Source organism: Dama dama, chromosome 30, assembly GCF_033118175.1.
Source record: "Dama dama isolate Ldn47 chromosome 30, ASM3311817v1, whole genome shotgun sequence".
Lineage (NCBI taxonomy): Eukaryota > Metazoa > Chordata > Mammalia > Artiodactyla > Cervidae > Dama > Dama dama.
In genome coordinates this window covers 80,385,190-80,411,560 of record NC_083710.1, presented here as the reverse complement: position 1 = coordinate 80,411,560, position 26,371 = coordinate 80,385,190, and the positions used below count along the sequence as shown (strand labels likewise).

At 45.7% G+C, this 26,371-nt stretch overlaps 1 protein-coding gene across 2 annotated transcripts in view; it reads left to right on the top strand.

Moving 5' to 3' along the window:
• Positions 1-26,371, top strand: part of TMTC4 (transmembrane O-mannosyltransferase targeting cadherins 4) — a 58,335-nt gene that overhangs the window by 16,257 nt on the left and 15,707 nt on the right. For both annotated transcript variants that reach the window (XR_009691217.1, XM_061133019.1), the window contains exons 5-11: positions 1,595-1,682; positions 14,303-14,400; positions 17,577-17,669; positions 17,899-18,063; positions 19,416-19,618; positions 21,155-21,326; positions 21,416-21,547. Coding sequence is in view for 1 of the 2 variants with exons in the window: in XM_061133019.1 (XP_060989002.1) it covers positions 1,595-1,682; positions 14,303-14,400; positions 17,577-17,669; positions 17,899-18,063; positions 19,416-19,618; positions 21,155-21,326; positions 21,416-21,547 (951 nt within the window). In the remaining variant the exon portion in view is untranslated. The remainder of the gene's footprint in view (positions 1-1,594; positions 1,683-14,302; positions 14,401-17,576; positions 17,670-17,898; positions 18,064-19,415; positions 19,619-21,154; positions 21,327-21,415; positions 21,548-26,371) is intronic.

Genomic DNA, 26,371 nt, shown 5'->3' with positions numbered 1-26,371 from the left:
CACAGCTGGCAGATGCTGCTCAAGCCCCTCTCTGGTCCTGATGGGAGGCCCACAGTACCAGCTGCTTCCTCCATCACTGGCCGCGGAGCCGCAGAGCCCACACCTGCTTCTCCCTAAGCTGCCGTGTCCTTGGTCCACTGCTCTATCCCCCCGCATCCCACCAACCATGTGTACCTGTCGGATTGACAGTGAACCAGCGCCCACTGTGGGCCGGGCTTTGTCTATGGGGTCTCACTGCATCCTCAATTTCACTGCATCTCTGAGCAAGTTACAGGCCAGAGGATTCCAGAAGTCTCATGACGTATTCACTGCCTTCATGAAGTAATCATTCCATTTACCCCTCCAGCACACTGGCCTCCTTGGCCCAGGCCTGTTGAACCTTTATTTGTCTTTAGCTTCCTTCCCAGGAGGAAGTTTTTTCACGTGCCTGGCAGTCACAGGTGGGACTCAACTGTCAATCTTCTTAGCGATCGCGTGCCCCTGTGTCAGGAGCTCGCCATGGGATGGGTGTTTGCCTCGCCAGCGTCAGAAGCCACGCTGGTTGGATGGAAACTGCTCCTAAAAGGCGTTCCTTTTAGCTGTGACTGGTACACGCACCTGGGCACAGAATGTAAATATAGTGATTTTTCACATTCATTGTGAAATATACTCTCTTACCTCTGTTTGTAGGCTAGTCTTTGGATCCAACATCACACTTCTCACTTTAAGATGAACTTCCCAGGTACTAAAGCAAAACCTTGAGAGTCACAGGGCAAGCTCCGATACATGTCCCGTCTGGGTGCTAGTTAATAAAGGATGCCATGTAGACTAGACCAGTACTCAGGAGCACAATTCTCTACCTTTGGTTGACCTAAGACTTTTGGAGGACAATTGTTGGAGTAATCAGCTTGAAAGAAATGAAGCACCCATTTTGTATTGCTTCTTTGACACTAAGGTGGAGAGAAGGGCCATCATCAGATGCAGAAAATGGGGAGGGGCAGGAAAGAAATGCTGGAAATCGTACCTATTTCCATCTTACTGGTCAACCTCTTTGAAGCCTTCCACTTTCCAGGTTAACCCACTTAATTGGTTTTGGTCTAAAGAGAGGGAAAGACAGAGGCAGAGGCAGCCCTTGAACCATCATCCCTGTGTCTTATTCCAGCTGACTGATGAAGTGTAACACTTACTTCCCACCTGTCTTTCATGTCTCCAGTCAAATTTTCTTTATTAAATATCATGCCCTTTGAGCTGATAACATTTTCCAAATGAAAAATCCACCCTGGGCACCTGATCAGGGCAGGTGTCTCTGGGGCTATGGGCACAGTGTGCCAAGTAACAGGGCTGTCCGTGGACACGGGCATCGCTGCCTGTGTACGACCCACAAAAGAGCCACAGTAGGTCGGAGTCAACCCAGCCTTCCCCTGGAAGCAGCTGACCCAGACCCTAGACCAAAAGTGAAAAGAGTCAGTTGTCAGATCACACCACAGTTAGAGGGTATATTTTAATAGGTAGCCGCGTCTTAAAAGGTTTTCTATTTCTAAGGATGCTTTCGTGTTTCCAAAGTTTCATGTAAATGTTTTTGAACATAAATCTTTTTCCTCTGCCTTCTTTTAAGGTTGCTGGTGTCGTTGGCCGTGCAGACCTCCTGGGTGCCCTGTTTTTTCTGCTGTCTTTCCTTGGCTACTGTAAAGCGTTCAGAGAAAGTAAGTGTGATGTTTTGCCCTCTTAATTTTGCCTGTTCTTCGTGTTTCTGTTCTGTTGAGCAAGTGTTTTAACAGATGGGAAGGTGTCCGTTCATATAAGCTTATCACTTTGAATGAATGTGGGTCAAAGGTGTCAGCTGTTTTTAGTGATGTCTGTTACTCGGTTGCTTTTTTCACGACACAAAAGTTGTGCTTCAACATTCACAATGTTCAGGAAGCATCTTGCTAAGTAGTGAAACCAAGAGCTTCTGCTCTTAGTGCTAAAGCAGTTGTGATTGATTTCTGTGATTTTTTTTCATTTCCAGTAAAATTGAAGATGGGAAAAGCTTTTGGTTATTTATTTATTTTTAATTAAAACATGTTGGAGAAAAAAAATAGAAAAATGGTAAAAATGTATAACTATGAATATGCACCTGGAGCATGAGGTTCTTATTTTTTCATTGTCATGTTAATAATACTTAGAAAGTCTTTGTTGCTGGAACCAATGGAGTTGAAATGACCAGTTTTGTGTGTGTGTGTGTGCGCGCGCACATGTGCACACATGTACACAAGTGGCTAGGGTTGAATTGCCTGTTTATTAGCAGCAATGCATTTATTGAGATTCAGCAGAATCCCTGTATAACTCTACTAATTATATGATTCTGATTGCCTCCAAGTTACATCATCCCTTCCCAGTTGTCTTACAGTAGAAATTGAACATGATACATTTATACATGTTGGCCCTGGCAACAGTATTATAAATTCAACTTCTGTTATAAATTCAGTTCATGACTGTAGAACTTTCGCCTTATATAATACAACTGAAAAGGGAAAGTGAGAAGAAAAGGGAAAGTGAGAGGAATGATCCCTATGCGTTGCTTGAGGAGGGCTTTTTCAGCAGAGTGAGTGAAAGTCTCTAAGTTGTATCTGACTGTTTGTGACCCCCCATAGACTGTAGGTCACCAGGCTCCTCTGTCCATGAGATTTCCCAGGCAAGAATACTGGAGTAGGTAGCCATTTCCTTCCCCAGGGCCTCGTCCCGACCCCAGGCTCAAACCTGGGTCTTCTGCATTGTAGGCAGATCCTTTCCTGTCTGAGCCACCAGGGAAGCCAGCTTCAGCAGAAGCTGATATAGTAACACATTGGTTTCCTTGAGTCTTTTCCACAGCACTTCTCAAAGCTTAGGTTTGGTCCCTGCCAGGGCCTTAATGTTGTCATTCATGTACTAATGCTTATACTTGGATTCCTCTTGTAAACTGATATCTTATTCATAATCGAGGACAGACTGCTCATTCAGGATTTTGTCTCTGCTGGAGCTGGTTGAAGTAGGGTCACTCAGGACTGGTTTTTGCAGAGTTAGGAGTTTCCATAGAGGCTGCCTGGCCTGCGAAGCCTAAAATTCTTACTCGCCTCTCCTTTGCAAAGTTTGTTAATCCCTGGGACAGATGACTGACAGGTGACTGTCACCATGCTAGTGGTTCCAAAAGATTATTTTGGCCAAGATTAATAGGGAGTTTCCAGCACAGATTTTTTTTTTTTTTTTTACTCATGAAGGTAGAGGAGTTTGCTGTTAACATAAGTTACCATTTTTTGACTATCTACTGTCACATATGTGACACATAATGTGTGTGTGGTTGTCGATTATGTTACAGTCTTTAGTTCAGTTCAGTCGCTCAGTTGTGTCTGATTCTTTGTGACCTCATGGACTGCAGCACGCTAGGCCTCCGTGTCCATCACCAACTCCTGGAGATTGCTCAAATTCATGTCCATTGAGTTGGTAATGCCTTCCAGCCATCTTATCCTCTGTCATCCCCTTCTCCTCCCGCCTTCAATCTTTCCCAGCATCAGGGTCTTTTCCAATGAGTCAGTTCTTCGAATCAGGTGGCCAGAGTATTGGTTTCAGCTTCAGCACCAGTCCTTCCAATAAATATTCAGGACTGATTTCCTTTAGGATGGACTGGTTGGATCTCCTAGCAGTCCAAGGTACTCTCAGGAGTCTTCTCCAACACTACAGTTCAAAAGCATCAATTCTTCAGTGCTCAGCTTTCTCTATGGTTCAACTCTCACATCCATACATGACTACTGGAAAAACCATAGCTTTGATGAGACAAACCTTTGTTGGCAAAGTAATATGCTGTCTAGGTTGGCCATAGCTTTTCTTCCAAGGAGCAAGCGTCTTTTAATTTCATGGCTGCAGTCGCCATCTGCAGTGATTTTGGAGCCCAAGAAAATAAAGTCTGTTGCTATTTCCACTGTTTCCCCATCTATTTGCCAGGAAGTGATGGGACTGGATACCATGATTTTAGTTTTCTGAATGTTGAGTTTTAAGCCAGCTTTTTCACTCTCCTCTTTCACTTTTATCAAGAGGCACTTTCATCAAGAGGCTCTTTAGTCCCTCTTCACTTTCTGCCATAAGGGTGATGTCATCTGTGTATCTTTAAGATAGGTGGAATTACCTTCCCTGCTGTCCACATGTAAGACACAGAGTTTAAGTAACTCGCCAGGACCACACATCTACATATGGCTGAACTGGGTTCACACTCTGAGTCTAACTCACTTCAAAGCCAGCCCCAACTAAATTGTCTTCATCGGTTTCCCTGTCCTCATGGGACCAGTGAGGCAAGCTTGTCAAAACAATCATTAAAAATAAACAGGGGGTGCATTCAATTCTGTTAATGAATTGTAAAAGCGTTAGGTGCGGTAGAAACATCAAAGGTATGATTTAAGAACAGCCCCTGCTACTCACGTTGCCCACGTGTTTGTAAGTGTGCAGCCAAGAATCAAGGCTCTTTTGTGGTAGAAGTTCAGTCTGGTACTTATTGAATACAAATAATAATAAATGATATTTGTTGTTTAAACTTATGATTTAAGTTACCTGGTCTTTGTTCTTTCAGATCTGAACATCAATTCAAAGAACAGTCGAGCATTCATTCCTCATAAACTTGAAGTTTAAGAGCAGTTTTTTTTACAGAGGAACAAATTTAATCTTTTTTATAAGGGAACAAAAAATTGAGTGTTCTGAAGTGAATGATTTAACTAGGTAGAAAGATCTTTCAGAGAATACATTCCTTTTTAATAACCTCATTAGCTTTCTTTATAGATGCACTGTCTGTATTATAAAGCTCTGGACAATTTTTAACTGCCTGAGTTTATTATAACAAGCAATTCTGTGCTAACCTCTGGAATCCTGGCATTTTTTGAGAGTGAAAAAAAGTCTCATGTAACATTTCTTTTTTTTTTTTTTTGTACTTATGTAGAACAGCTCCAAGAGAGATCTTTTTTTTTTTTTTTTTTTGAGAGATCTTTTAGAATAGAATCTTTTTTTTTTTTTAAAGAAGAAAATAGCCTTATAGAAAAGGATAATTATTTTAAAGCGAGAAAGAAAGAAAAACACTAAGTCGATGGTGCACTGGTTATTATTTCTGAACACCCAAAATGTAAAGTATTATTCTAATGATGAGACCCTCCTGTCAGCATTTCTCTCTGTTAAAGTCTAGTACATATTTTGGATTTGAAAAAGGTAATCTGTCTGCATGGGCTTCCCAGGTGGCGCTAGTGGTAAGAAATCTGCCTGCCAGTGCAGGAGATGCAGATGTGGTTTCAATCCCTGGGTCGGGAAGATCCCCTGGAGGAGGAAATAGCCACCCACTCCAGTATCCTTGCCTGAAAAAATCCCATGGACAGAGGAGCCTGGCGGGAATAACAGTCCATGGGGTCGCAAAGAACCGCACGTGACAGTCACACCATAGTTCAGGCAGCTAAAACAGCTAAAACTCGACTCTTGGGATCTCATTTCCTGCTCTTTTCCACTCTGATTCAAGACATGTTTGTCTTTGGCTTAAACAAAGTTAAGTCACACAGCTTAAAAGAAACGAGGGCAACTGCGTAACTCACATAGTCTAGGACGCTTTTTTTTTTTTTTTAAGGTTTGGGGTTGCTGCCATCTGAATTGTGACCGCAGTATTCGCGGCTCGATTCTCCCAAAATGGTCCCCCCCCCCCCCCCCTTATTTTAGTTAGGAGAGCGGCGTCTCAATTCCTCATTCCGCGGGTGGAAGCGCCGCTTGCTTGGCTCCCACTCCTGGAACGAGAATCGGATGCTTGTTGTGCAGCTCTGGGCTCAGGCCGAGGGAGCTGGGGCCGCCGGATGGAGTTGAGTGACTTCCGCCCACGCACCGCGACGCACGCCGTCTTCCGGCGCCGAGATGCAGGCGTCGACTGGGGAAGACGGTCGCTCCTGGCATACGATGCTTTTCTTTCTGAAACGACAGCTTCCCCACTCGAGCGCCGTGCCAAGTCCGCCACGCAGCGCTTCCTGAATTGCTCGCATCTGTTGGGCACTTGGGGGTGCTGGCGCTGACCAGGGTCTTGCTGTTAATGCTTGTGGGGGTTTTGTTTCCCACCTCCTCCGTACTCCTTCCCCTCACCACCGCCCCTGCTGTCCCTCAGGCTTTGCCTCGGTTTACTGAAGGGATTGCATTACCTCAGAGAGAGACACGGAAACAAGGAAAACATTTTCCAAGCCAGTCTTTCTGAAATTCTGGATTCTAAAGGGTTGATGTTAGCGAATGCTGAACAGTTCTCCTAGAGCAAGTTGTGAGAGATGTTGCATGCTGTAAGAATAGTTTTTTTTTTTTTGGCGGGGGGAGGGGGGGTGCGTTTGTTTTTTTCATTTTCTCTCCTGGACCATTGTTGCTTAACAACTTAGTAGACTGGACGGATTTGAGATGGAGAGTTCTTAGCCTGAGACACTTACACTGAGTTTGGCACCAGTTTGGCTTCCCCCAGTGGCTCGGGTGAAGAATCTGCCTGCAGTGCAGGAGACTCGGGTTTGATCCCTGGGTGGGGAAAGTCCCCTGGAGAAGGAAATGGCAACCCACTCTAGTATTCTTGCTGGAAAAATCCCATGGACAGAGGAGCCTGTTGGGCTGTAGTCTATGGTGTGACAAAAGTATTGGACGCAACCGAGCGAGTAAACAGCAAATGATGCATCAGTTAGAACTCCCTGTTTGCGGAAGACTTTTTGAGTAAAAGTATTCATAAATGCAGTTGTACTGGAGGTGGTATCCGCCTCTCAGGATTTATTTTTACTGTTTTTAGCTGTTAATTCTAAAATGAAAATAATCAGTTTTTCCTAAGTCTTTTTAATATTATTAACGTAATTAAAAAAAAAAACAATTTATTTTAAAAAAGAATCTCTTACATGACAGAGATTATTCCTTTGTGAGGAGGTTCAAAGACTAAAAAGTGAGAAGAGAACTTCTGGCTGTATTTATTCACATTAACAAATTACTAACTTTTCAGTGTTAATTACCTCTCATAATTGCCTTTGAAATGTAGTAATACAGTAAAACTTCTAATAGACATCGAAATAAATAAATCTGTTGACTCATCCAGTATTTTTTGAGTGCCAGCTGTATGCAAGGTGGCCTACTGTTTCCAGTTTCAACTGTCTTATTAAAATGATCAGGGAACTTCCCTGTGGTTCAGTGGTTAAGATTCTGCGCTTCCAATGCAGGGGGTGCAGGTTCCATGCCTGGTCAGGGAACTAAGATCCCACATGCCTTGGAGGTATGACCAAAAATAGAAAATTTTTTTAAGATAAATAAAAATAAAATGCTCAAAGTTGGGAATAAAAGAATAGCTCACATTAGTTACTAAGTAAAAACATACAAAAACACAAGTCCAAATTTATCTAGATTATGCTTACATATTTGCAACTGTTTGCATTAGTCACCTTGACAAATTACTGCTCAAAGAAAATAATAATTTGGCAAATTACAGGGTAAAACTATGCTAGAGGAGGTCTTATGACCATAAGTCTACTAGGCTGGGCTGTCCCTAAACTCAGGACCACTTTCCCAGTTGATTATTTAATTTTTTAAGGCCTTTCTTGATTGTCCCCAGTACTAGAGATATTTTATTAATACTTCGTAGGCGGGCCTTGATTTATCATGCACCTCCCTTCCACACATTTGTAAAGAGGACCCCCTTTGATTTATGTGAGATAGTTTGAAAAGTACAGTTAGTCCATGGGCATGAACTGCAGAAGTCCATTTGTAGGCGGATATTTTTCAATATGCACTTCAGTATTGCAGAACTGAAAGTTGGTTGAATCCACCAATACAGACCAGCAGATACCAAGGAACACAGTGGGGCCTGACTGTGAAGTTATATGGAAGGGTTGGGCCCTAACTCTCCAGTTTAAGAGGACTGTTAAGCTCAGCTTTCCAGTTTGGATTGTGGAAAAGCTGAAGTGTATGTGCACACTGTCTTATGACTCCTGATGGCAAATCAAGTGACTAATCTGATAGGGGTTGGAGGAGAAAGAGGTGAATTTTAATAAGCAAGTCAGTTCATATTTTCCCAGTTTTCAAAGACAGACTTGGATTATAAACATCTGTGTAGATCATTTCATGGATGAGCTGGTTCTCTGAGCATGTGACGTTGTTGACCGTGCTGTGTAGTAGGAAATACTATGTGAGCCCTTCAGGTTATCGCAAAATTTCTAGTAGTCAAATTATAAAAAAAAAGAAAAAAGAAAAGAGGTTAGCTGAATTTTAACAATAGTTTCTTAGCCCAATATATCAAAAATATTGTAAATGCAACATGTAATCAGTATATAGATTATGAGCTGTTTGACATTCTTTCATATGGTGTCTTCAAAATTAGGTAGTGTGTTTGACCCTTCCAACATGTCTCAATAGGTTTCTGAACGTAAAGCCATTGCTCAGTTTATAACTGAGCCCTGAAATTACCATTGTTGAGAAGTGACCTGCCTTCCTGCTAAGTTGCTTCAGTCGTGTCCGACTGTTTGTAACCCTGTGAACTATAGCCCACCAGGCTCCTCTGTCCATGGGATTGTCCAGGCAAGAATACTAGAGTGAATGGCCGTGCCCTCCTCCAGAGGATCTTCCTGATCTAGGGATCGAACCCAGGTCTCCTGCCTTGCAGGCAGATTCTTTACTGCTGGGCCACTGGGGAAGTGACACTCATATTTAATAATCACTGAAACTGAAAAAACTTTTTCAGCACAGAATCATTGTCATCCTCTTTCACGTTTCCATACTGGAACCAAACCGGAAGTATAAAGAAAGTTAAAGAGTAGGATGCTCCCAGAACAATTTGCTGAGGATTTGAGAGGTGGAGGGAGCCTGAGTCCCTTACAGAAATGGAGTTCGAGCAGTCTGGTGAAATTATGAAGTGAGATTAGAGAGAAGTCTGTCAAAGAACCTGGAGGTTGCAGTTTTTAAATATGTTCTTCTTTTTTTGGTGAAATCTCAGATTGAACCATCTCCTTAGAAGTCCATTTTAAATTCAAGGCAAGTGGAACCTGAGCCCTGTGGTCGTTTACCTTGGTGTTCCCAGAGTGCTTTCAAGAGCAGTCCTTTGGGTGTTTTAATGGAGGAACTGGGAATTTTTTTCCTATCCAAAACTACTGAGCCGTGGAGGGTGGGGTGGAATTAATCCATGTTACAGTCAAGTAAAACACAAGTTAATTCAGTTTTTCTAGGAATAAATGTAAAATGATCAAGGGACTAAAATGTTAAAATCAGGGAACATTACACTGGGAAATCATAGTACGTTTCAAGACTTCTGAACACAAATTGTGGGAATAGAAGTTTAAAAAATCAAATTCCGGTAAAGGGGTGAGGAGGGAAGAGGTTCATTGGTTTTTTGTTTTGTTTTGTTTTTGGAGGGGTTGTTTTGGCCGCTCCATGTGACTTACTGGATCTTAGTTCCCCAACCAGGGATCAAACCCATGCCCCCTGTGGTGGAAATCTGGAGTCCTAATCACTGGACCCCAGGGAAGTCTCTCCGTTATGGTTTCTAGTGAACTACTGAACCTAATGCCTAGTGGATATGAAAACAACGGCTGGGTCTGAGGTGTGGGGTTTTCAAGGCCACAGGAGCCAGGGTGGGAGGCTCCATGGTAATTAATGGGTTCATTTATAATTAAAGGGTATCTATTTGCATGTAAGGATTCCCGGGTGGCTCAGTGGTAGAGAATCCACCTGCCTTTGAGTCAGGAAGATCCCCCAGAGGAGGAAATGACAACCCACTCCAGTATTCTTGCCTGGAAAATTTAATGGACAGAGGAGCCTGGTAGACTACAGTCCATGGGGTTGCAAAAGAGTCAGACATAACTGAGCACACACACGTTTGTATATAAACTGCTGATATGAGCAAATCCCAAAAAGTGGTTGGACGCAGACTCAGCACAACGTGTTCCAGGAGGAAGGGCTGAGAGAACACCCGACACTGAGAGGCGAGGACAAGCCCTGTGGGTCACCCTCCACCCACCGTTCTCATGTGTCGGAAGGCGTGGGGTGCCCATGCTCTGGTGTGCTGTGGAGTGAGCATGGCCCCTCTGCTTTGGCCTGGACCCTTGTGCTCACCTGCTAAAAGTTGTGGACTTTGCTCAAAATCATATGCTATGAGAAATGAAGTGATCCATTAGCTTTACCTCTACTTTGGCCATATTTTTTTTAAAGGTCTCAATGCCCTGGTGTCTATAAACACTTGTCTGCTGCTGATTGCTAGCAAATGCCCAAAGTAAAAGTTGCTCAGTCATGTCCAACTTTTTGCGAACCCATGGGCTATATAGTCCATGGAATTCTCCAGGCCAGAATACTAGAGTGGGTAGCCTGTCCCTTCTACAGGGGATCTTCCCAACCCAGGAATCAAACCCAGGTCTCCTGCATTGCAGGCGGATTCTTTACCAACTGAGCTATGAGAGAAGCCCAGAGAAAATAATAAATCCCAATAAATACATGAATACCCCAATGCAATCATGTCTAATGTAACAGGGCTTTGTGATTGGGGCTTGTAATTGTGATCTCTTGGTGTTACATGTATAATGTAATTAATTTCTACAAGTGAAATTATCCTTAGTTTGCTTGATGGTACTAAATACTCTGATATACCATGAATTTCAATAAAGACAACTTGGCTTCTAGGCACTGTGCCACCTAGGATATTGGAGAGATGCTGCTCAGGACAGTGGGAGGCAGGTAGAAGGCATGCGTGGGCTCACTCGAAGTTAAAACTGAAATGGACTATCAGTTCTCGAAGTCACAGCCATGTGGCCCCCTGCCTGCAGCATCCTGGGTGGGATTCCGCTCTGCCATCGCTGCCAGGGAGATCACGGGCATGACCTCCTGGAAGCACTCCAGCTGTTCCTACATTATGGCTCTGTGATTTGTCAGTTCCCTGCCCCTCCTGATAGGTAATCAGGTACCCCCGATTCTGGCGCTTGGAGAAGATGCTCCAGCGAGCCAGGCCTGGTACCTGGGATGCAGCTGTGAGCAAGCTTTCCACCAAGGGCGATGCTCCTCGACCTGTGGCATCAGAATCACCTGGATGGCTGGTTAACAGGCTTTCAGTGGGGCTCCACCCTCAAGTCTCTGAGTCCAAGGGTCTGGGTTGGGCTGGAGGGCCTGAGCATCTGCCTTTCTTAGAAGATCCAAGGGCAGGACCACACGCTGTGAGTGGCACTGGTTAGTTTAATGGTCTCCACTGGGCGTGATCCCCTCCCACCCAGGACATCTGGCAAAGCCTGATGTTTTGGGTCATCACAACTGAGAGCTCAGAGGCCTGCTGGCTTCCCGGAGGGGTAGAAACGAGGGAGGCACCAAACATCCTACAGTGCTGAGAATTGACCCACGTGTCAGCACTGCCGAAGGTGAGAGCTGAAAATCAAACATTTGTAGTGAAGTCTGAGAAGAACACACTAGTAGATTGTGCTTAGGGCCATCTTGGGGGCTACCGCTGGGCCTGACTTAATGTAGGGGGTCAGTTAGGGGCACCGAGGTGCATGGGACAGACCCTGCTACTTGGGCAGTCAGGCGTGCACACGGTAGGACCATTTGCTGTTGTTGCAACTGTGAATGAAATGTGAATCAGAAGGGAGGCTGCCCAGGAGGGTGGGTTGCACAGCCTAAGTGATCTTTGATGGCCACAGGATTCTTCTGGGGCATTCTAGCTTAAGAGAGGGGAATGTGCAAAGCCCAGTGAAAGCAGAGTGGCCCGTGTGCTTGAAATTTAGACCCAGGGAACCTGGAGAGTCTGTGTCACCCTGTAAGGAAGGCCCTAAGTGCCGTTCTCAGCATTGGGACCCCTTCATCCTGTCAACGGCAGGAAGAATCAGATCAGAAAGACTAAAAACAAGAGTGCTGGTTGATTCGAGACAGTGGAAACTGAATCAGTGAGGCTTTACTGTTTATTGATCAGTTGGGCTGGTGAAAAGCCTTCCGGTGCCTTGACTGTACAGCCAAATAAAACTTTTTTGTATTCTGTCAGTTCTGCTATTTGTACATTAATCCCGGAAATCCAACAGAGATTCCCAAGAAAAGCTGAAAAGATCAGACAGTGTCAGCCTGTGTGTCCTTTTGCTTGACTTCTGAATCTCCAGCCCCCAAGGCCTATGTGTGAGTGAGGACGTTTTCCCAGCCAGCCGACTGGGCCCTCGGACAGCACGGGGGTCAGTCCTGCTCACAGTTTGTTGAGAGTCCAGGGGGCTTGGCTGGGTGTAGCCCCTCGGCATCCTGAGAGGAGTCTCCAGCCACACATGGAAAGTTCCAGGTTAGCAGCATCCTCTCTCTCCGGCTCCGGACCCCACAGCTGATCCCGGACAGGGAGCCCAGGACTTTGGTCTGGGGCTTTGCTGATGACTCCCAGGTATCCACTTCATTCAAGATCTGCATCTCTCTGTCTCCCTGTCTCTCTCACATACCTTAGTTGTTGGTTTTCTGCTCAAGCAGTTTAATGAGAGCCAAGGTGTATCTTGTCACTGCATAGCGAGCTTGGCACATTTTGGTGACAAGGTGATGGATCAGTCACCCCCTTGCATCAAAGCCCTGTTGGAGACCCTCTCCCTTGAACCTGGGGTGGTTTTGCTGATTTATGTGCAATAAACAGTGAATGCTTTCTGTGGTCCCAGCAGTCTACCAAGGTTTTTTGTCTGTTTTTTTGATGTTTCGTTTTTAGTATGGTTTTTAATTCATGCACGTAGTTTTAAAAAATGTACATGGTATGAAAGGTTTTGCAGTGAAAAGTAAGATTTCTTTCCTCTCCTATCCAAATTTTTCTCCTTAAAGTTGTTTAGAGGGAATTCGCTGGCAGTCCAGTGGTTAGGACACAGGCGCTTTTGCTGCCAGGGCCTGGGTTCGATCCCTGGTCAGGGAACTAAGATTAAGCTGCATGGTATGGGAAAAAAAAACAGTTTAGAAACTACTGTAGTTGGTTTCCTATGTGCTCTCCAGAGATATGTTTTGCATGTATATGAGCAACTTTTATATGTAACTTTTAACACAAATGGGCAGGTATTTCTGTATACCTTTTTTCTCACTCAAGTAAGGAAGATACAGTTATTGTTGCACACATCTTATTGATGAGGACCCTGAGGCTGTATAAGTAACTTACTCCAGGTCACGCGGTGAACCGCAGAGCTGGAATTTAGGCCAGGAGTTCTGGTTTTAGGCAGAGCTGACCCAAGACCCAGGGGTACCTCCTCCAAGCAAGTTCACTTTGCCCCACCTCACACTTAGGTCTTTATAAAATGTTTGTTCACCACTGACCTCAGTGAGGAGCTGAGGACCTCACGAAAAACAGAGAGGAGTATCACACATGCCTTCTCCTCTCCTGCCCGGAGCAGGTCAGCTCTGGTCCCCAAATTGCATCCTCCACATCCCCTGCCAGTAGAGAGCAGACCCTTCGTCCTCAAAAGGCGTTCAGGGACCATCAGTTACTACTGCAGCCCAGCCACACCCAAGCCAAGCAGCTTGCTGCCTTCGTCACATTTCTGCTGAGGTTTTGGTTTCCCGTTGATGCTTGAGTGTCCGTGCAGGTGAGCTCAATGGTCCGGCATCCTTCAGAACTAGTCCACGCTGGTAGCAGAGCAGGTGTTCTTAAGGCATCTGGGGTTCAGAGAGCCCAGACTCCACCTAGAAGTGGTAGACACTCTCAGAGCAGTGCTGGACCCCGACTCCGGGAGTTGTAGAGATTCTCAGAGCAGAGGGGGTAGCCAGATGCAGCGTCTACACCACCAGTGGGAGTCCTCGGCACAAGCTGTCAGAACGGCCTGTTAGGTGACTGGTGGGCTGGGAAGAAGGACCTCTCCCCTGGGAACTCTGCCTTGAGATGTCTTTGTACCAGGGCTGCATTGCAATGCCTCCCGAAGGCTCTGGGCTCCTGCTGGGGGATGTTGAGAAGGGGGTGTGTATGCCATATAGAAAGTGAAAGTGTTAGTCACTCAATCATATCTTGAGTCACAAAAAAGTCCAAAATGTCCAGCTCCTTCCAACCCAGTGGACTATAACCTGCCAGGCTCCTCTGTCCATGGAATCCTCCAGGCTAGAGAACGGGAGTGGGTTGCCATGCCCTCCTCCAGGGGATCTTACCAACCCAGGGATCAAACCTGGGTTTCCTGCATTGCAGGCAGATTCTCGATCAGCTGAGCTACCACCATCTAACCAGAAATGCGGGTCTAACACAGTGGCCCACAGAGAAATGCCATTCAAGACCAAAAGTGTTTTTAAATGGTGACTGTCTAAGGTGCACGCTGAGAATTTGAGTTCCCGGAGCTCCCAAGACTAAGCTGAGCTGTGTGACTCTGCGTTTGTTGTTTCTCCTGGTCGGCAGCTAACAAGGAGAGGACCCACTCCACATTCTGGGTGTTGCTGAGCATCCTCCTGGGAGCAGTGGCCATGCTGTGCAAAGAGCAAGGGATCACCGTGCTGGTAAGACCCCAGGCGCCTTCGGGGGGGACTGCTCTCCCTACGCCCGTTTCCCTCCTATAAAGACACCTCGTGCTGCCTTTGCACGGGGGCCTGTGCATCCCCCCTCTGCACCCGTATTGCCAGTCTTCAGCCTAGCCCTCTCTGGACCGATTACATGTGCCACCACTCTCCTGGTGGTTCAGGTGGGAACTGACTGTCTTGGTTGACTCTCATTAGAGCTGGTGGACACGGAGAGGGGACAGCTCTGAAGAGCAGGTGACTAGCCCCCGTGGAGAGGTCCTGGAGAAAAGAAAGAGTGTTGTGGCCTTTCTGGGGTGCTTTCATGTTTCAGCAGTCCTAAGTACAGCCATGTTGTGACCCTACCGATGTTTCTGGTCCTGATTAACAAGCATTGATGTGTGTTATGTTGTATTTGCCTTTGTCCAGAAATGTCAGGGAGGACAGCAGAGGGCTCTGAAGGGTCCAGGTGTGCGCCCCCTACGTCTGATCTGAGTAGAAGCCCCTGGAAGGGAGAGGCGTGGAAATGCACTCTTTTCCTCTGTTCTAGCTAATTTTCTGCCTTACGTTATCAGAGGGAAACTGAGATATTAGGGATGTGAAGAGATGTAGACAAATGGAAAACAGAGATGTGGGGTGTGCGGGGCCCATATAGGAAGCCGTGGAAAAGGATCTTCCTTTCCCAGGTCTAAACTCTTTGAGGCTGGACACCAGTCAAGGCAAAGATAAATGGTTTTATTGGATTCGATCCATACGATTAAGGTCAGCTAGCTAGGAAACGGTGTAGAAAGAATTACTGTGCAAAGATACTAGAACCTCATGAGTTACTTTTTTAAAAGTTTGCTCTAAACCACTGATTCTGAACCTTGGCATTATTGGCATTTGAGGCTGAATCATTCTTTCTTTGGGGCATGTCCTGCGCACTGTAGGATATTTGGCAACATCCCTGGTCTCTACCCACTAGATGCCAGAAGGACACCCCCTCCCTTTGTTGTGACAACCTCAAATGTCTCCAGACATTGCCAAGCACATGCCCCCTGGTAGGGGGTGAAAATCGTTCTGTGAGAACTGCTGTCCTGAAATCTTGCTTGTCTCAAAGTATGGCTTGAGGACCAGTGGCGCTGACACCATCTGGGAGCTTATTAGAGATTTAGGATCTCAGACCCCCACCACAGGCCTGCTGAATCTGCACCTCCATTTCACAAGGCCCCCAGGTGACTCCCACCTCCGTTAAGAAAAGCACTAAAAAATTAGGTTGAATTTTCATAAATAAAGATATGGTGATGTTGAGCAGGTTTCCAAAAATCTGACTAGAATGTGGCCATCTTGATGACGGATTTAAATGGGAAGGGAGAGAGAGTGCCAGACTGGTGTTGGGCTCAGTCCTCATGACAGCCTGACCACGTCACCCCTGGGTGACTGTCCTATAGCTCACAGGCAGAAGAACACTTGGCATAAGACAATGCCACTCAACAGGGAGCTTCCTGCCTTCTAGAAAATGGTTCACACACAGGCAGAAATGGTCCTCTGTGACCCAGTAAAATCATGCATCACACGGGTGAATAAAATGAGGATTCTGTGAAGTGATTAACCCAGCGCTGGCCCGTGTACTGGATAATTAATGGCTCCCAACATGTATGGGAGGGGGCTGAGGAGAGATGTCACCCTTGCGCTAAAAACCACAAATTACCACTGGGTTCTGACGACTTACGATACATCCTCTTTGCCACGAAGCTCTGTGTTCGAAGGCCCCACGTCTTCGAAGGGCAGCTTGAACCATCCACATAGTGTATATTCTGACCACTCTGCCTAGTTCCAACAGGGAGTTCAGCTGCATGGCGTTCTCTACAGCACCCACGTTTATGGAAAGTCCACTGCAGGGTAAAGGGTGGAGTCCAAGGCTAGATGAGCCTCCGCTTGTAAGCACAGGCGTCAGAGCTTTAAGAGCAGCCATATCCACTAGAAAGGGACTGTGGTGATGCTGCTGCAAGCTGTTAACATCGGTGCAGCTGCAGTATCACACATCCAAGGGCCAGGGGTTTGCATACTTGGAGTTACTGGTCATCCCAATGAAAGTCATGGGCAGAGGTGGCCATCCTCCATGCAGTGGGGCTCTGCCCTCCTCCACGCAGTGGGGCTCTGCCGTCCTCAGGGTGTGGTTTCCAGTGCCACTCCAGACACCTCCATCATCTCCACCACAGCCAGCTGGATGGGAAACCCAGGGTGGCACGTGCTCTGGTCTATGACCAAACCTCCAAGAGCTGCGGTATTGCTTCTGCCCGCATCCCGTTGACTGGAACTCAGTCACATGACCACACTCCCCTGCGGGGCTGGCTGTGTGCCGGGCAGGAAGGAAGAGCTGGTGGGTGACCAAGAGTCTGAGCCTGGGATGTCTCTGCAGCCCCACCAGAGTCTGTATGTTCTGTTTTCTCGCTTCCAGGGCATATGCCCTCATCAGGCAGCTTCCCAGGTTCCTGAAGTGTAATTACTTACATGGCTGGGTTTTCAAGGTTGCTGGCTACCTTATCATCTTAGGTATGGCCACTGCACCGGTTTTGGCTCTGCTACAACCCTGGGACTGTTTTAGGGGTAAAAAATGAAAGGGGGGGCCTCTGCAGAACTTCTCCTGGGAACTCCAAGGCTCTAGCTCTCCTTCATCTTATCATACTCTTGTATGCAGGCTATGAAACTGTGACTAACAGGGGATTTACTAGATGACAAATCTGATGGGACTTTCTTGGTAGTCCAGGGGTAAAGAATTAGCCTGCCAATGCACGGGACACAGGTTTGATCCCTGGCCCGGGAAGATTCCACATGCTATGGGCAACTAAGCCTGTGCATCACAACTATTGAGCCTGTGCTCTGCAACGAGAGAAGCCAGTGCAATGAGGAGCCCACACACTGCAACTCACCACAACTAGAGAAAATCTGTGCGTAGCATCAAAGACCCAGTACAACCAAGAATTAAAGAAATAAATAAGTAAATTTGATACAAATATCATGAGCTAATTTCATAGAAACAGTAGGATTTGTTTTGTTTTTAGAGCTGAAGAGATTATCTACGGCGATCTAATCCAGGACATTTCTCGTCTAAATTCAGCAATAGAATTGTGACGTATCCTGGCTACCTGATCAGAGTTAGGCTGTTCCAAGGCTGATTCCTTGCTTTGCTTTTTTAGGGTCTCAATGCCGTCTTCGACATCTTGGTGATAGGCAAATTAAATGTCCTGGAAATTGTCCAGAAGGTCCTCCGTAAAGACAGATCATTAGAGGTGAGTATCTGCTTTTGTCTCCAGCCCAGATGTGGAAAATGTCACATGCCCACTGGTTTAAAATACCATTTTCAAAGTACTTCTTGCAACTTTGAGTTCTAAAACAGGCAGCCTTTTAAAGCCCAGTGTCGGTGAGGTTCAACCAGAATTGCTGCACATTTATACCTGGCTTGGCCACACTTTTATTTGATAAATCCTCAGCATTGGGGGCCTTGCGCTGTCCTTTCAGAGCCCTGGCGTGCTCCGGACGGGGGGCCTCCTCTTCAGAATGACCCTCCTGGCTTTGGGGGGAGCCGGGGTGCTGTATGTGCGCTGGAAGATCATGGGCACTGGCCCGCCTGCCTTCACCGAGGTGGACAACCCCGCCTCCTTCGCCGACAGCATGCTAGTCAGGGTGAGTCCCGGATCCGTCCTCCGCTGGGTCATCTGTGCCCACCAGATCCGCAGGTCTTCCCTCCCTCCTCCTCCTCACCTCCCTCCCCAACATACCCACAAAAGCCCCTGTTAATCAGAACACCTCCACGGGCATTTCCGTTCACCGAGGACTTTCTAGGGTGAAACCAGGTTTTTATCAGGGCTTTGAGAGGGTGTAAACTCTTTGCATTTCCTTGTGGCTCAGACGGTGAAAAAAAACCTGCCTGCAATGCAGGAGACTGAGGTTCGATTCCTGGGTCAGGAAGATCCCCTGGAGAAGGAAATGGCAACCCACTCCAGAATCCTTGCCTGGAGAATTCCATGGACCAAGGAGCCCAGTGGGCTACAGTCCATGGGGTCACAAAGAGTCAGACACAGACTGAGAAACTACTATTTTCACTTTCACTCTAAACGAAATCAAGAGGAGAGGTTTAGAAAATGTCAGGTTTCTTGCCAGACTCCTTAAATTGTCCCCTAACCTACTTTTGATATAATGGAAATTGACATGTTAAGGTTAAGATAAAATATAACAGTATTGACAGTATCCTTTTTTTCTTTAACACGACTTTTTTAAAGTGTATTTATTTATTTTTGGCTGCGCTGAGTCTTTGTTGTTTTGTGCGGGCTTTCTCTAGTTGCAGCAAGCCGGGGCTACTCTCTAGTTGGGTGCCCGGGCTTCTCATTTTGGTGGTTTCTCTCATGACGGTGCACAGGCTTCAGTAACTGCGGCATACCGGCTTCATTGCTCCGAGGCATGTGGGATCTTCCCAGGCAAGGGATCGAACCCGTGTCCCCTGCATTGGCAGGTGGATTCTTATCTACTGTACCACCAGGGAAGTCCCTACTGGTGGTGTCTTTAAAAGTCTTAACACCATCCAGACTTTCTTGTCAAGGTTTGCTTTTTCTGAAGGCAAGGGTGTCTGAGCTGTGCATTTCATACAAACAGAAATCCAAGACCATAGAACCCCATGCTTATATTGTCAGGCACATGGTGACCTCTGGACCACAGATTTCCTGGGTCACGGACTTGGGGCATCAGTGAGTAATTGGGATATAGTGTCCCCAGAAATATAACAAATGTAAAGCAGAGTCTGGTGGCTTTGCTGTATTTTTTATCTATTAAAAAAAAAATCTCAATGCGTTTAGTCAACTGCACACTTCAGCCCAGTGCCCAGGGCAGAAAGTGGCAACATTTTATTTTATATGGCTGGGCTTCTTGAGCAGAAACATGAAGGCCTCCAAAGGGAAGCTAGGCTATATATATATATATTTTTTTTTTTTTTTTTCCAAGTTCAGTATCAAATAAATGTTTGTTTTTCTTTTGACTGGCAGGCCATAAACTATAATTACTACTATTCATTGAATGCCTGGCTGCTGCTGTGCCCTTGGTGGCTGTGTTTTGATTGGTCGATGGGTTGCATCCCCCTCATTAAGTCCGTCGGGGACTGGAGGGTAATTGCTCTAGCAGCACTCTGGTTCTGCCTAATTGGCCTGATATGTCAAGCCCTATGCTCTGAAGACAGCCACAAGAGAAGGTAAGAGGCCGAGCTGAATTTTAACTTCCACACTGGGTGGAGTCCGAGCATGTTGCTAAATCCAGCACCGCAGATCATTATTAACGATTTTGTGCAAGTCCTGTCTAAGGACGGGTATTTCAGTACAGATGCACATGTCTGGGCGGGATGAGTTCTGTCCACCTGTCCACTTGGAATCCATGGCTGGCTTCAACTCGTGGGGAGTGGACTGGAGGGGGCGCCCAATGGCTGCTTCATCCCTGCCCACCCCCTGCCATGAAGTAACATTTTGACATCCTTCTCGCCGTAGGTGGTAAAGAGTAATTTATGGTCCAAACGGAGAGTGTAATTGATGTGTGTTGTGCCCGTCATTTCACAATTCCCCTTCAGAAAGCCCTGGTGGATGCGACAGCGATGCCTTCTCTTGTTATTTGTACAAAATAAGCTGCCACCCCAAAGAGACTCTTATTTCTCACCAAAAAAAGCAGGGGGCGGGGGGAGGGAAGTTTATTGAGAAAATAATTGGGAGAAAAACGTGTTTTGTGGAAAAGAAAACTATTTAAGATGATTTCCTTTAGGCATAAGTGTTTCTGGAATTAGATGAGTAATTTCTCTAAATAAATGCAGTTTTGAGTTTACCCTGTCCCTTCAATTGGTTCGTAATTCTAAAGGGTGACAAAGCTCTGTCCCAATTCTCTGTGCATGCGCCAGTAGGATTTTTCTAACACTATACGCACAGGTTTGTGGGAAGGAGCTGTCAAATTTGACCAGGCATCTTTTGTTTGGTTTTTAATTTTATCGGAGTGTAGTTTAGTTACAACGTTGTGTTTAGTTTCTGCTTTGCAGCAAAGTGGCTCAGTTTATACATGTATGTGTTCTTTTCCGTATTCTCCATTACGATTTATTGCAGGATTTTGAATATAGTTCTGTGCGCTGTGCAGAAGGACCTTGTTGTTTGACCCAGCCTCTGATTCACCCGCTTATATCGTGTGGGACTCTGGGAATGCTTACCTGCTTCCACAAGTGTCCCATTGCTCTCAGCTTTCTTTTTGCTCAACTGAAATTTATGCTGGAGCATCCGCAAATGATACGAGTTTATTTCAGATCTTGTAAAGTTTAAACTAGTTAAATGACATTACATCCTGTTAAATGTCAGGGGACTAAATCGGACTAACTGGGACCAGTATCCCAATTAGCCCAATTGGGATATTGTAGGTGTTGAGCTATTTGACACCTACACAGTTTGAGGTATAGTTAGATGCAGGCAAGTTCATAAGACCGCTCTAAGTAATCATTCTAACTTTATTCATGTGAATTTGAGGACTTCTAAAATTTATCCTCATGCTCAATGCTAAGTAGCCTTAGTAAGATTTTTCTGTCTTATCCTGATGGTACTCGGTTAGACCCTCTCTACTGATGCCTCCTCCTAACTGCTGGCATGAAAAAAAAAAAGGAAAAAAAAGGGAAGGGGCATCTTTATTGTGGATTTCATGTAGAGTAGAATATTTTTCTTAAGAATTCTAAAAGTAGCCATTTTAACTACTTCTCATCTTCCAGGATCCTCACGCTGGGCCTGGGATTCCTCATTATCCCGTTTCTTCCTGCGAGTAACCTGTTCTTCCGAGTGGGCTTTGTGGTGGCCGAGAGGGTCTTGTACCTCCCCAGTGCCGGCTACTGCATGCTGCTGACGTTTGGACTCGCAGCGCTCAGTAAACATACCAAGAGAAAGGTATTGGCCCAGCGAGGTGGGCGCCGTTCCTGACCAAGACGATGGGTGGGTTTTACTAATGACATTTCCCGTGTCCCTCTCTTCTTAAGAAACTGATCGCTGCTCTCATCCTGGGAATTTTATTCCTAAACATGCTGAGATGCGTGGTTCGCAGCGGTGAGTGGCGGAACGAAGACCAGCTTTTCCGAAGCGCCCTGTCTGTGTGCCCTCTCAATGCCAAGGTATGTTGGCTGCCACATTTTTAAGTTCGACAGCTAAGTGAGGAGAATCCGGAATATGACCTTGGTCATAGACTTGGAGGTTTTCTTTTTCATTCTTTTTTTTGTTCTTACATGATCTTGACAAAGCTTATTACAATTACACTTTAGCCAAAATGATTAAAAAGAAATCATTAAAACCAGACAGTGTCAGGGAAACAGCAGATTTCTTAAACACGTTTCTACTCATCTTCCAGTTGGTCCCATTGTGGATTGGGTGGTGGCAGGGTGGGCAACTCCACGCATTCAGGCTCAGGTCTGGGGAGGCCCACAGTCAAACCTCTTAGAGCACACTTTTTGAAACATGCACTCTGGCCTCCTCCAATCTATAACTGGAAGATGATAATACCTCCCAGTGGACAGCAGTTTGGTTTAGGAATTTAAAGGATGTTCTGTGGTGTGCGGTACGCACATTTCCATCACCTGTGGCTTCTCTACCTGGAATTGTTTTTCCCAGATTAGGTAAAAATAGAATGCATAGACTCTAAAATTGGGAGTGTTCTTGTTGACATGGTCTGGTAGGAATTTGTTTCACTTGTATCCTTGATGAACTCCATCGCTTCGCTTACCCAGCTGTGCATCTTTGGGCAAAACTGTTTTGAACATTGAACGCCCTTATCTGTAACAAGGAGGGGGACCATGGCTGTCCCCTGGGCTTGTCATGAGGCCTTTATGAATGTGGCCTCTGAAGTGGTCTGACATGGTACTTAGAACACAGTAGGTGCTCAAGAACTGTTTGTTTTCGTAGGCTCCTTTTAGTTTTGGCTGTCCCATTAAATGAAAAGAAGGGAATGATACTTGTTCAAAATGGGAAGCCAAGGAGCTAGGTGAGAATGTTTTCTATTAGGGCTTCCGAGAAGGAAATGGCAACCCACTCCATTGTTCTTGCCTGAAGAATCCCAGGGACGTTGGAGCCTAGTGGGCTGCCGTCTATGGGGTCACAGAGTTGGACACGACTGAAGTGACTTAGCAGTAGCAGGCAGGTGGCACTAGTGGTGAAGAGCCCTCCTGCCAACCCAGGAGACATAAGAGACTTGGGGGTTCAATCCCTGGGTTAGGAACATACCCTGGAGGGATGGCATGGCGACCCACTCCAGTATTCTTGCCTGGAGAATCCCATGAACGGAGGAGCCTAGTGGGCTATAGTCCATAGGGTCGCAAAGAGTCGGACACGACCGAAGCGACTTAGCATGCATAGATCATTATGTGATTAATAACGGTGTCTTCTAGAGTGTCCTCAGGATCGGAACTTCCTCAGATGCCCAAAAGCGATCCTCTTTGGAGCAGGGGCAATAAAAGCACCATGAAGTTCTATCTCATTTCCACGTTCTATATTTAAGAGAAAGAAGTGATTTCAAGCAAAACTATATGAAGTAATCTAATGAGTAGTTGATGTCTTACTGTGACCCTGGAGTGAGGGATAGTATCATGTAAAACATGTTGACTCCCTGTTTGTCTTTTCCTTGGTTTAAAAAAACTTGTTCATGTTCTATAGTTAAGAGGCTTAGATAAAAGAGTGAATTGCTTCAACCTTTTATTGTCGATTTGATTTGCTGACCTAGACATTTGTTATGCTACTGAAAGTAAATCAGCCAGTGATTTAATTTCGTAAATGTTAATAGATTTGCTTTGTTTTTACTTTTCTGTTTGAATAGCAGTAATTACCCCTTCTATTTATATACTTCTTCCCCAGAAGGAACTCAGATTTCTTTGTAGAGGCTCTGTCATTAATTTCCATTATCCTCCCTCGAAGGTTTTTAGTGAGCGGTTATTATGTTCCGTAATTTTCCAAATGGGAGAAACTGAAGCATAGAAAGATGGAGCTGACGGTGTCTGGGTCAGTAGCTCAGGTGGTAGGTAGAGACCTAGTATAGTGCTGCACCCAGGTTATCCTGGGGAACAAGCGGGGATGGGACCGTGATGTTTGAGCCTACACGGCTGCCCCAGTGAGTGATGTCATATATTACAGGCTAGAAAACTCAGGGGCTGTGCAGACGGACAGGCACACACCCGTGTGTCTCTGTGTGTCGTTTTCTCCTTTAAATTTAAGACATACACATGAGATCTCATCTCCAAAGTGTCAGCCGATAGTGACAAGCCTTTCCAGGAACATTTTTTAGTGATGCCGTTCAGTATGGGGCTTCCCTGGTGGCTCAGAAGGTAAAGAATCTGCCTGCAATGCGGGAGACCTGGGTTCAGTCCCTGGTTTGGGAAGATCCCCTGGAGGAGGGCATGGCAACCTGCTCCAGTATTCTTGCCTGGAGGCTCCCATGGACAGAGGAGCCTGGTGGGCTGCATTCCAAGGGGTCACAGAGTCAGACACAACTGAGCAACTAAGCACATTTAGTACGAGCAAGATAGAGTTGGTTTTTTGTTTGTGTGTTTTGGGGTTTTTGTTGTTGTTGTTTTACTTGGCACTATTAAGTTGAAGTGTATTAAAACTATCTACACTTTTTCTCTTTTTTGGGGGGGGGAAGCTAGGTTGATTTCAGGGAAGAGATCTCCTTTAGGATGATTTCATTCAACTCTATTGCAGGAGATGCATTTGCTGCACTCGTTCCACTTTCTATCCATTGACTGTTAACTTAGCAGTTGGCAACTGTGCTGCCAACCAGGCCCAGATTTACAGAGGCGACTCAGTGCCGAGCCTGGTCGGGCATTGGAATTACCCACAGTGCCTTGCATCTGGTAGGAACTCAATGTTAGTGATTGAATTGAGCCAAACAGAAATTAAATTCCTACTACAGATGAGATACCAAGTATCTGATTATTCTGCAGCCATTCTTCATTTCCGAGGCCTTAAAGTATGTGGCGTTTTATATCAATCCTGGGATGCAATGCTAAGTTTGTTTAGCAATGAAAGGGATCATTTACCACAATGAGGTATTCCCTTAAGGATGAGGCAGGATGGATGATAGGACTTTTACGTGTTTAAAACATTTTAACATCAAGTGTTGACAGAAAATTTGAAACCATGGTTTTAGCACTGTGTTGAATGCGTAGTTATATGTCCTTGACCATGGGTCTAATCTGTGGCATCCGTGCTGGTTCGTTGCCTTGGCATATGAATCACAAAGGCTGGAGGGAAGGTTCAAGGATCAACAGGCTTTTTCAATCCTTTACATTCCATGGAAACAAAAATCATTCTTTAAACTCTATTTTAAGTAAACTGTTTCTGAGCATTTTGCTTTGGTTTTTCAAGTGGGTTTTCTGTTCAAATATTTCCCTGCATATAACCCATAGGATAAGACTAGCCTCTGGGTAAGCCTGTTCTCCAGTCGTAATTAGGGGCCAATTGCCTTCTAGGGGGCTCTCTGATCTTTAACTGGTTCCACTGACTTCACTGCAGTCTGATTCTGCAGAGGCGCCCTCCTCCCTCTGCTGATCTCCTGGTCTGTGGCTTTGGGTCTAACAGAACAGCGGCTCTACTGCAGAGGGCAGTTCAGCTCTTTGTCTGAGCATTTGATTGAGAAAAGAGAATTTCCCAGGAAGTGGCAGGAGCTCGCTGAGTTGAAGTCTGTGTAGGAGCTGTGTTTGTATTCTGGAGACCACAGGCACGTCCACATTCACAGGTTGGAGTCTCCCTTCGTGTGCGGGACAGGAATGAAGTTAACGCTTCCAGGCTGGGGCTGGGACTGGGCCTGGGACAAGCACAAAATCAAACCATTTAGAGCACACTTTTCCAAACCCATGATCCAGCCATAGCCTCCTCCAAGCTGTAACTTGAAGATGGTAATACCTATGGATAGACAGTAATTTGGTTCGGGGAGTTTAAATTATATAGTGTGCTGCACAATATTACACATTTCTGTCACCCATGATTTTCCTGTTTTGTGATTCCTTGTGTCTGAGGAAGTAAAAATAGAAATATAGACTTTAAAATTGGGAGTTAAAAACCAAATCTCTGCTACATGTGTGCTTAAAGAATATTGCACTGTTCTATACCCTTCTAGAAATATTAGTATATTTTGAAGAAGATTGATAAGGCAGGATGTGGTTATACTTTTAGAAGGAGTTTTGAATGTTCAGATATAATGCTACTTGACTGTACGCAAACCATTATTGTAATTCACCATATGTCATTCCATTTTTGTTGTTCAATTGCTAAGTTGTGTCCTACTCTTTGTGACCCCATGGACTGCAGCACACCAGACTCTTCTGTCCTCCAGTGTCTCCCAGAGTTTGCTCAAAATCATGTCCCATTGAATCAGTGATGCTATCTAACCATCTCATCCTCTGCTTCCCCCACCCCCAACTCTTTGTGACCAACCCCTTTGCCACTGTGTGAACTGGGGCCCACTAGGATCCTCACGTGGGATTCTCCTGGCAGGAATACCAGAGTGGGTTGGAATTTCCTCCTTCAGGAGATCTTCCCGACCCAGGGATTGAACCTGTGTCTCTTGCATGGACAGGCAGATGCTTTACAACTGAGCCACCTTGGAAACCCTTACATCAGTCCACTAGGGCTACCACACCAAGATACCGTGGACTGCGTGGCATAAAACAACAGAATTTTATTTTCTCACCGCTCTGGAGGCCAGAAGTCCAAGACCAAGGCATCAGAAGGGCTGGTTTCTCCTGAGGCCTTTGTCCTTGGCTCACGGACTTCTTGCTAAACCCTCACGTGGCCTTGTGGTCTCTCCTCTGTGTGTGGGCATCCCTCATGTTTCATTCTGTGTTGCCATTCCTCCTCTTATAAGGACACCATTCAGATTGGATTAGGGCCCCAAAGAACCTTGTTTCATCTTAAGGACCTCTTTAAAGACCCCGCCTTTCAATTCAGTCACA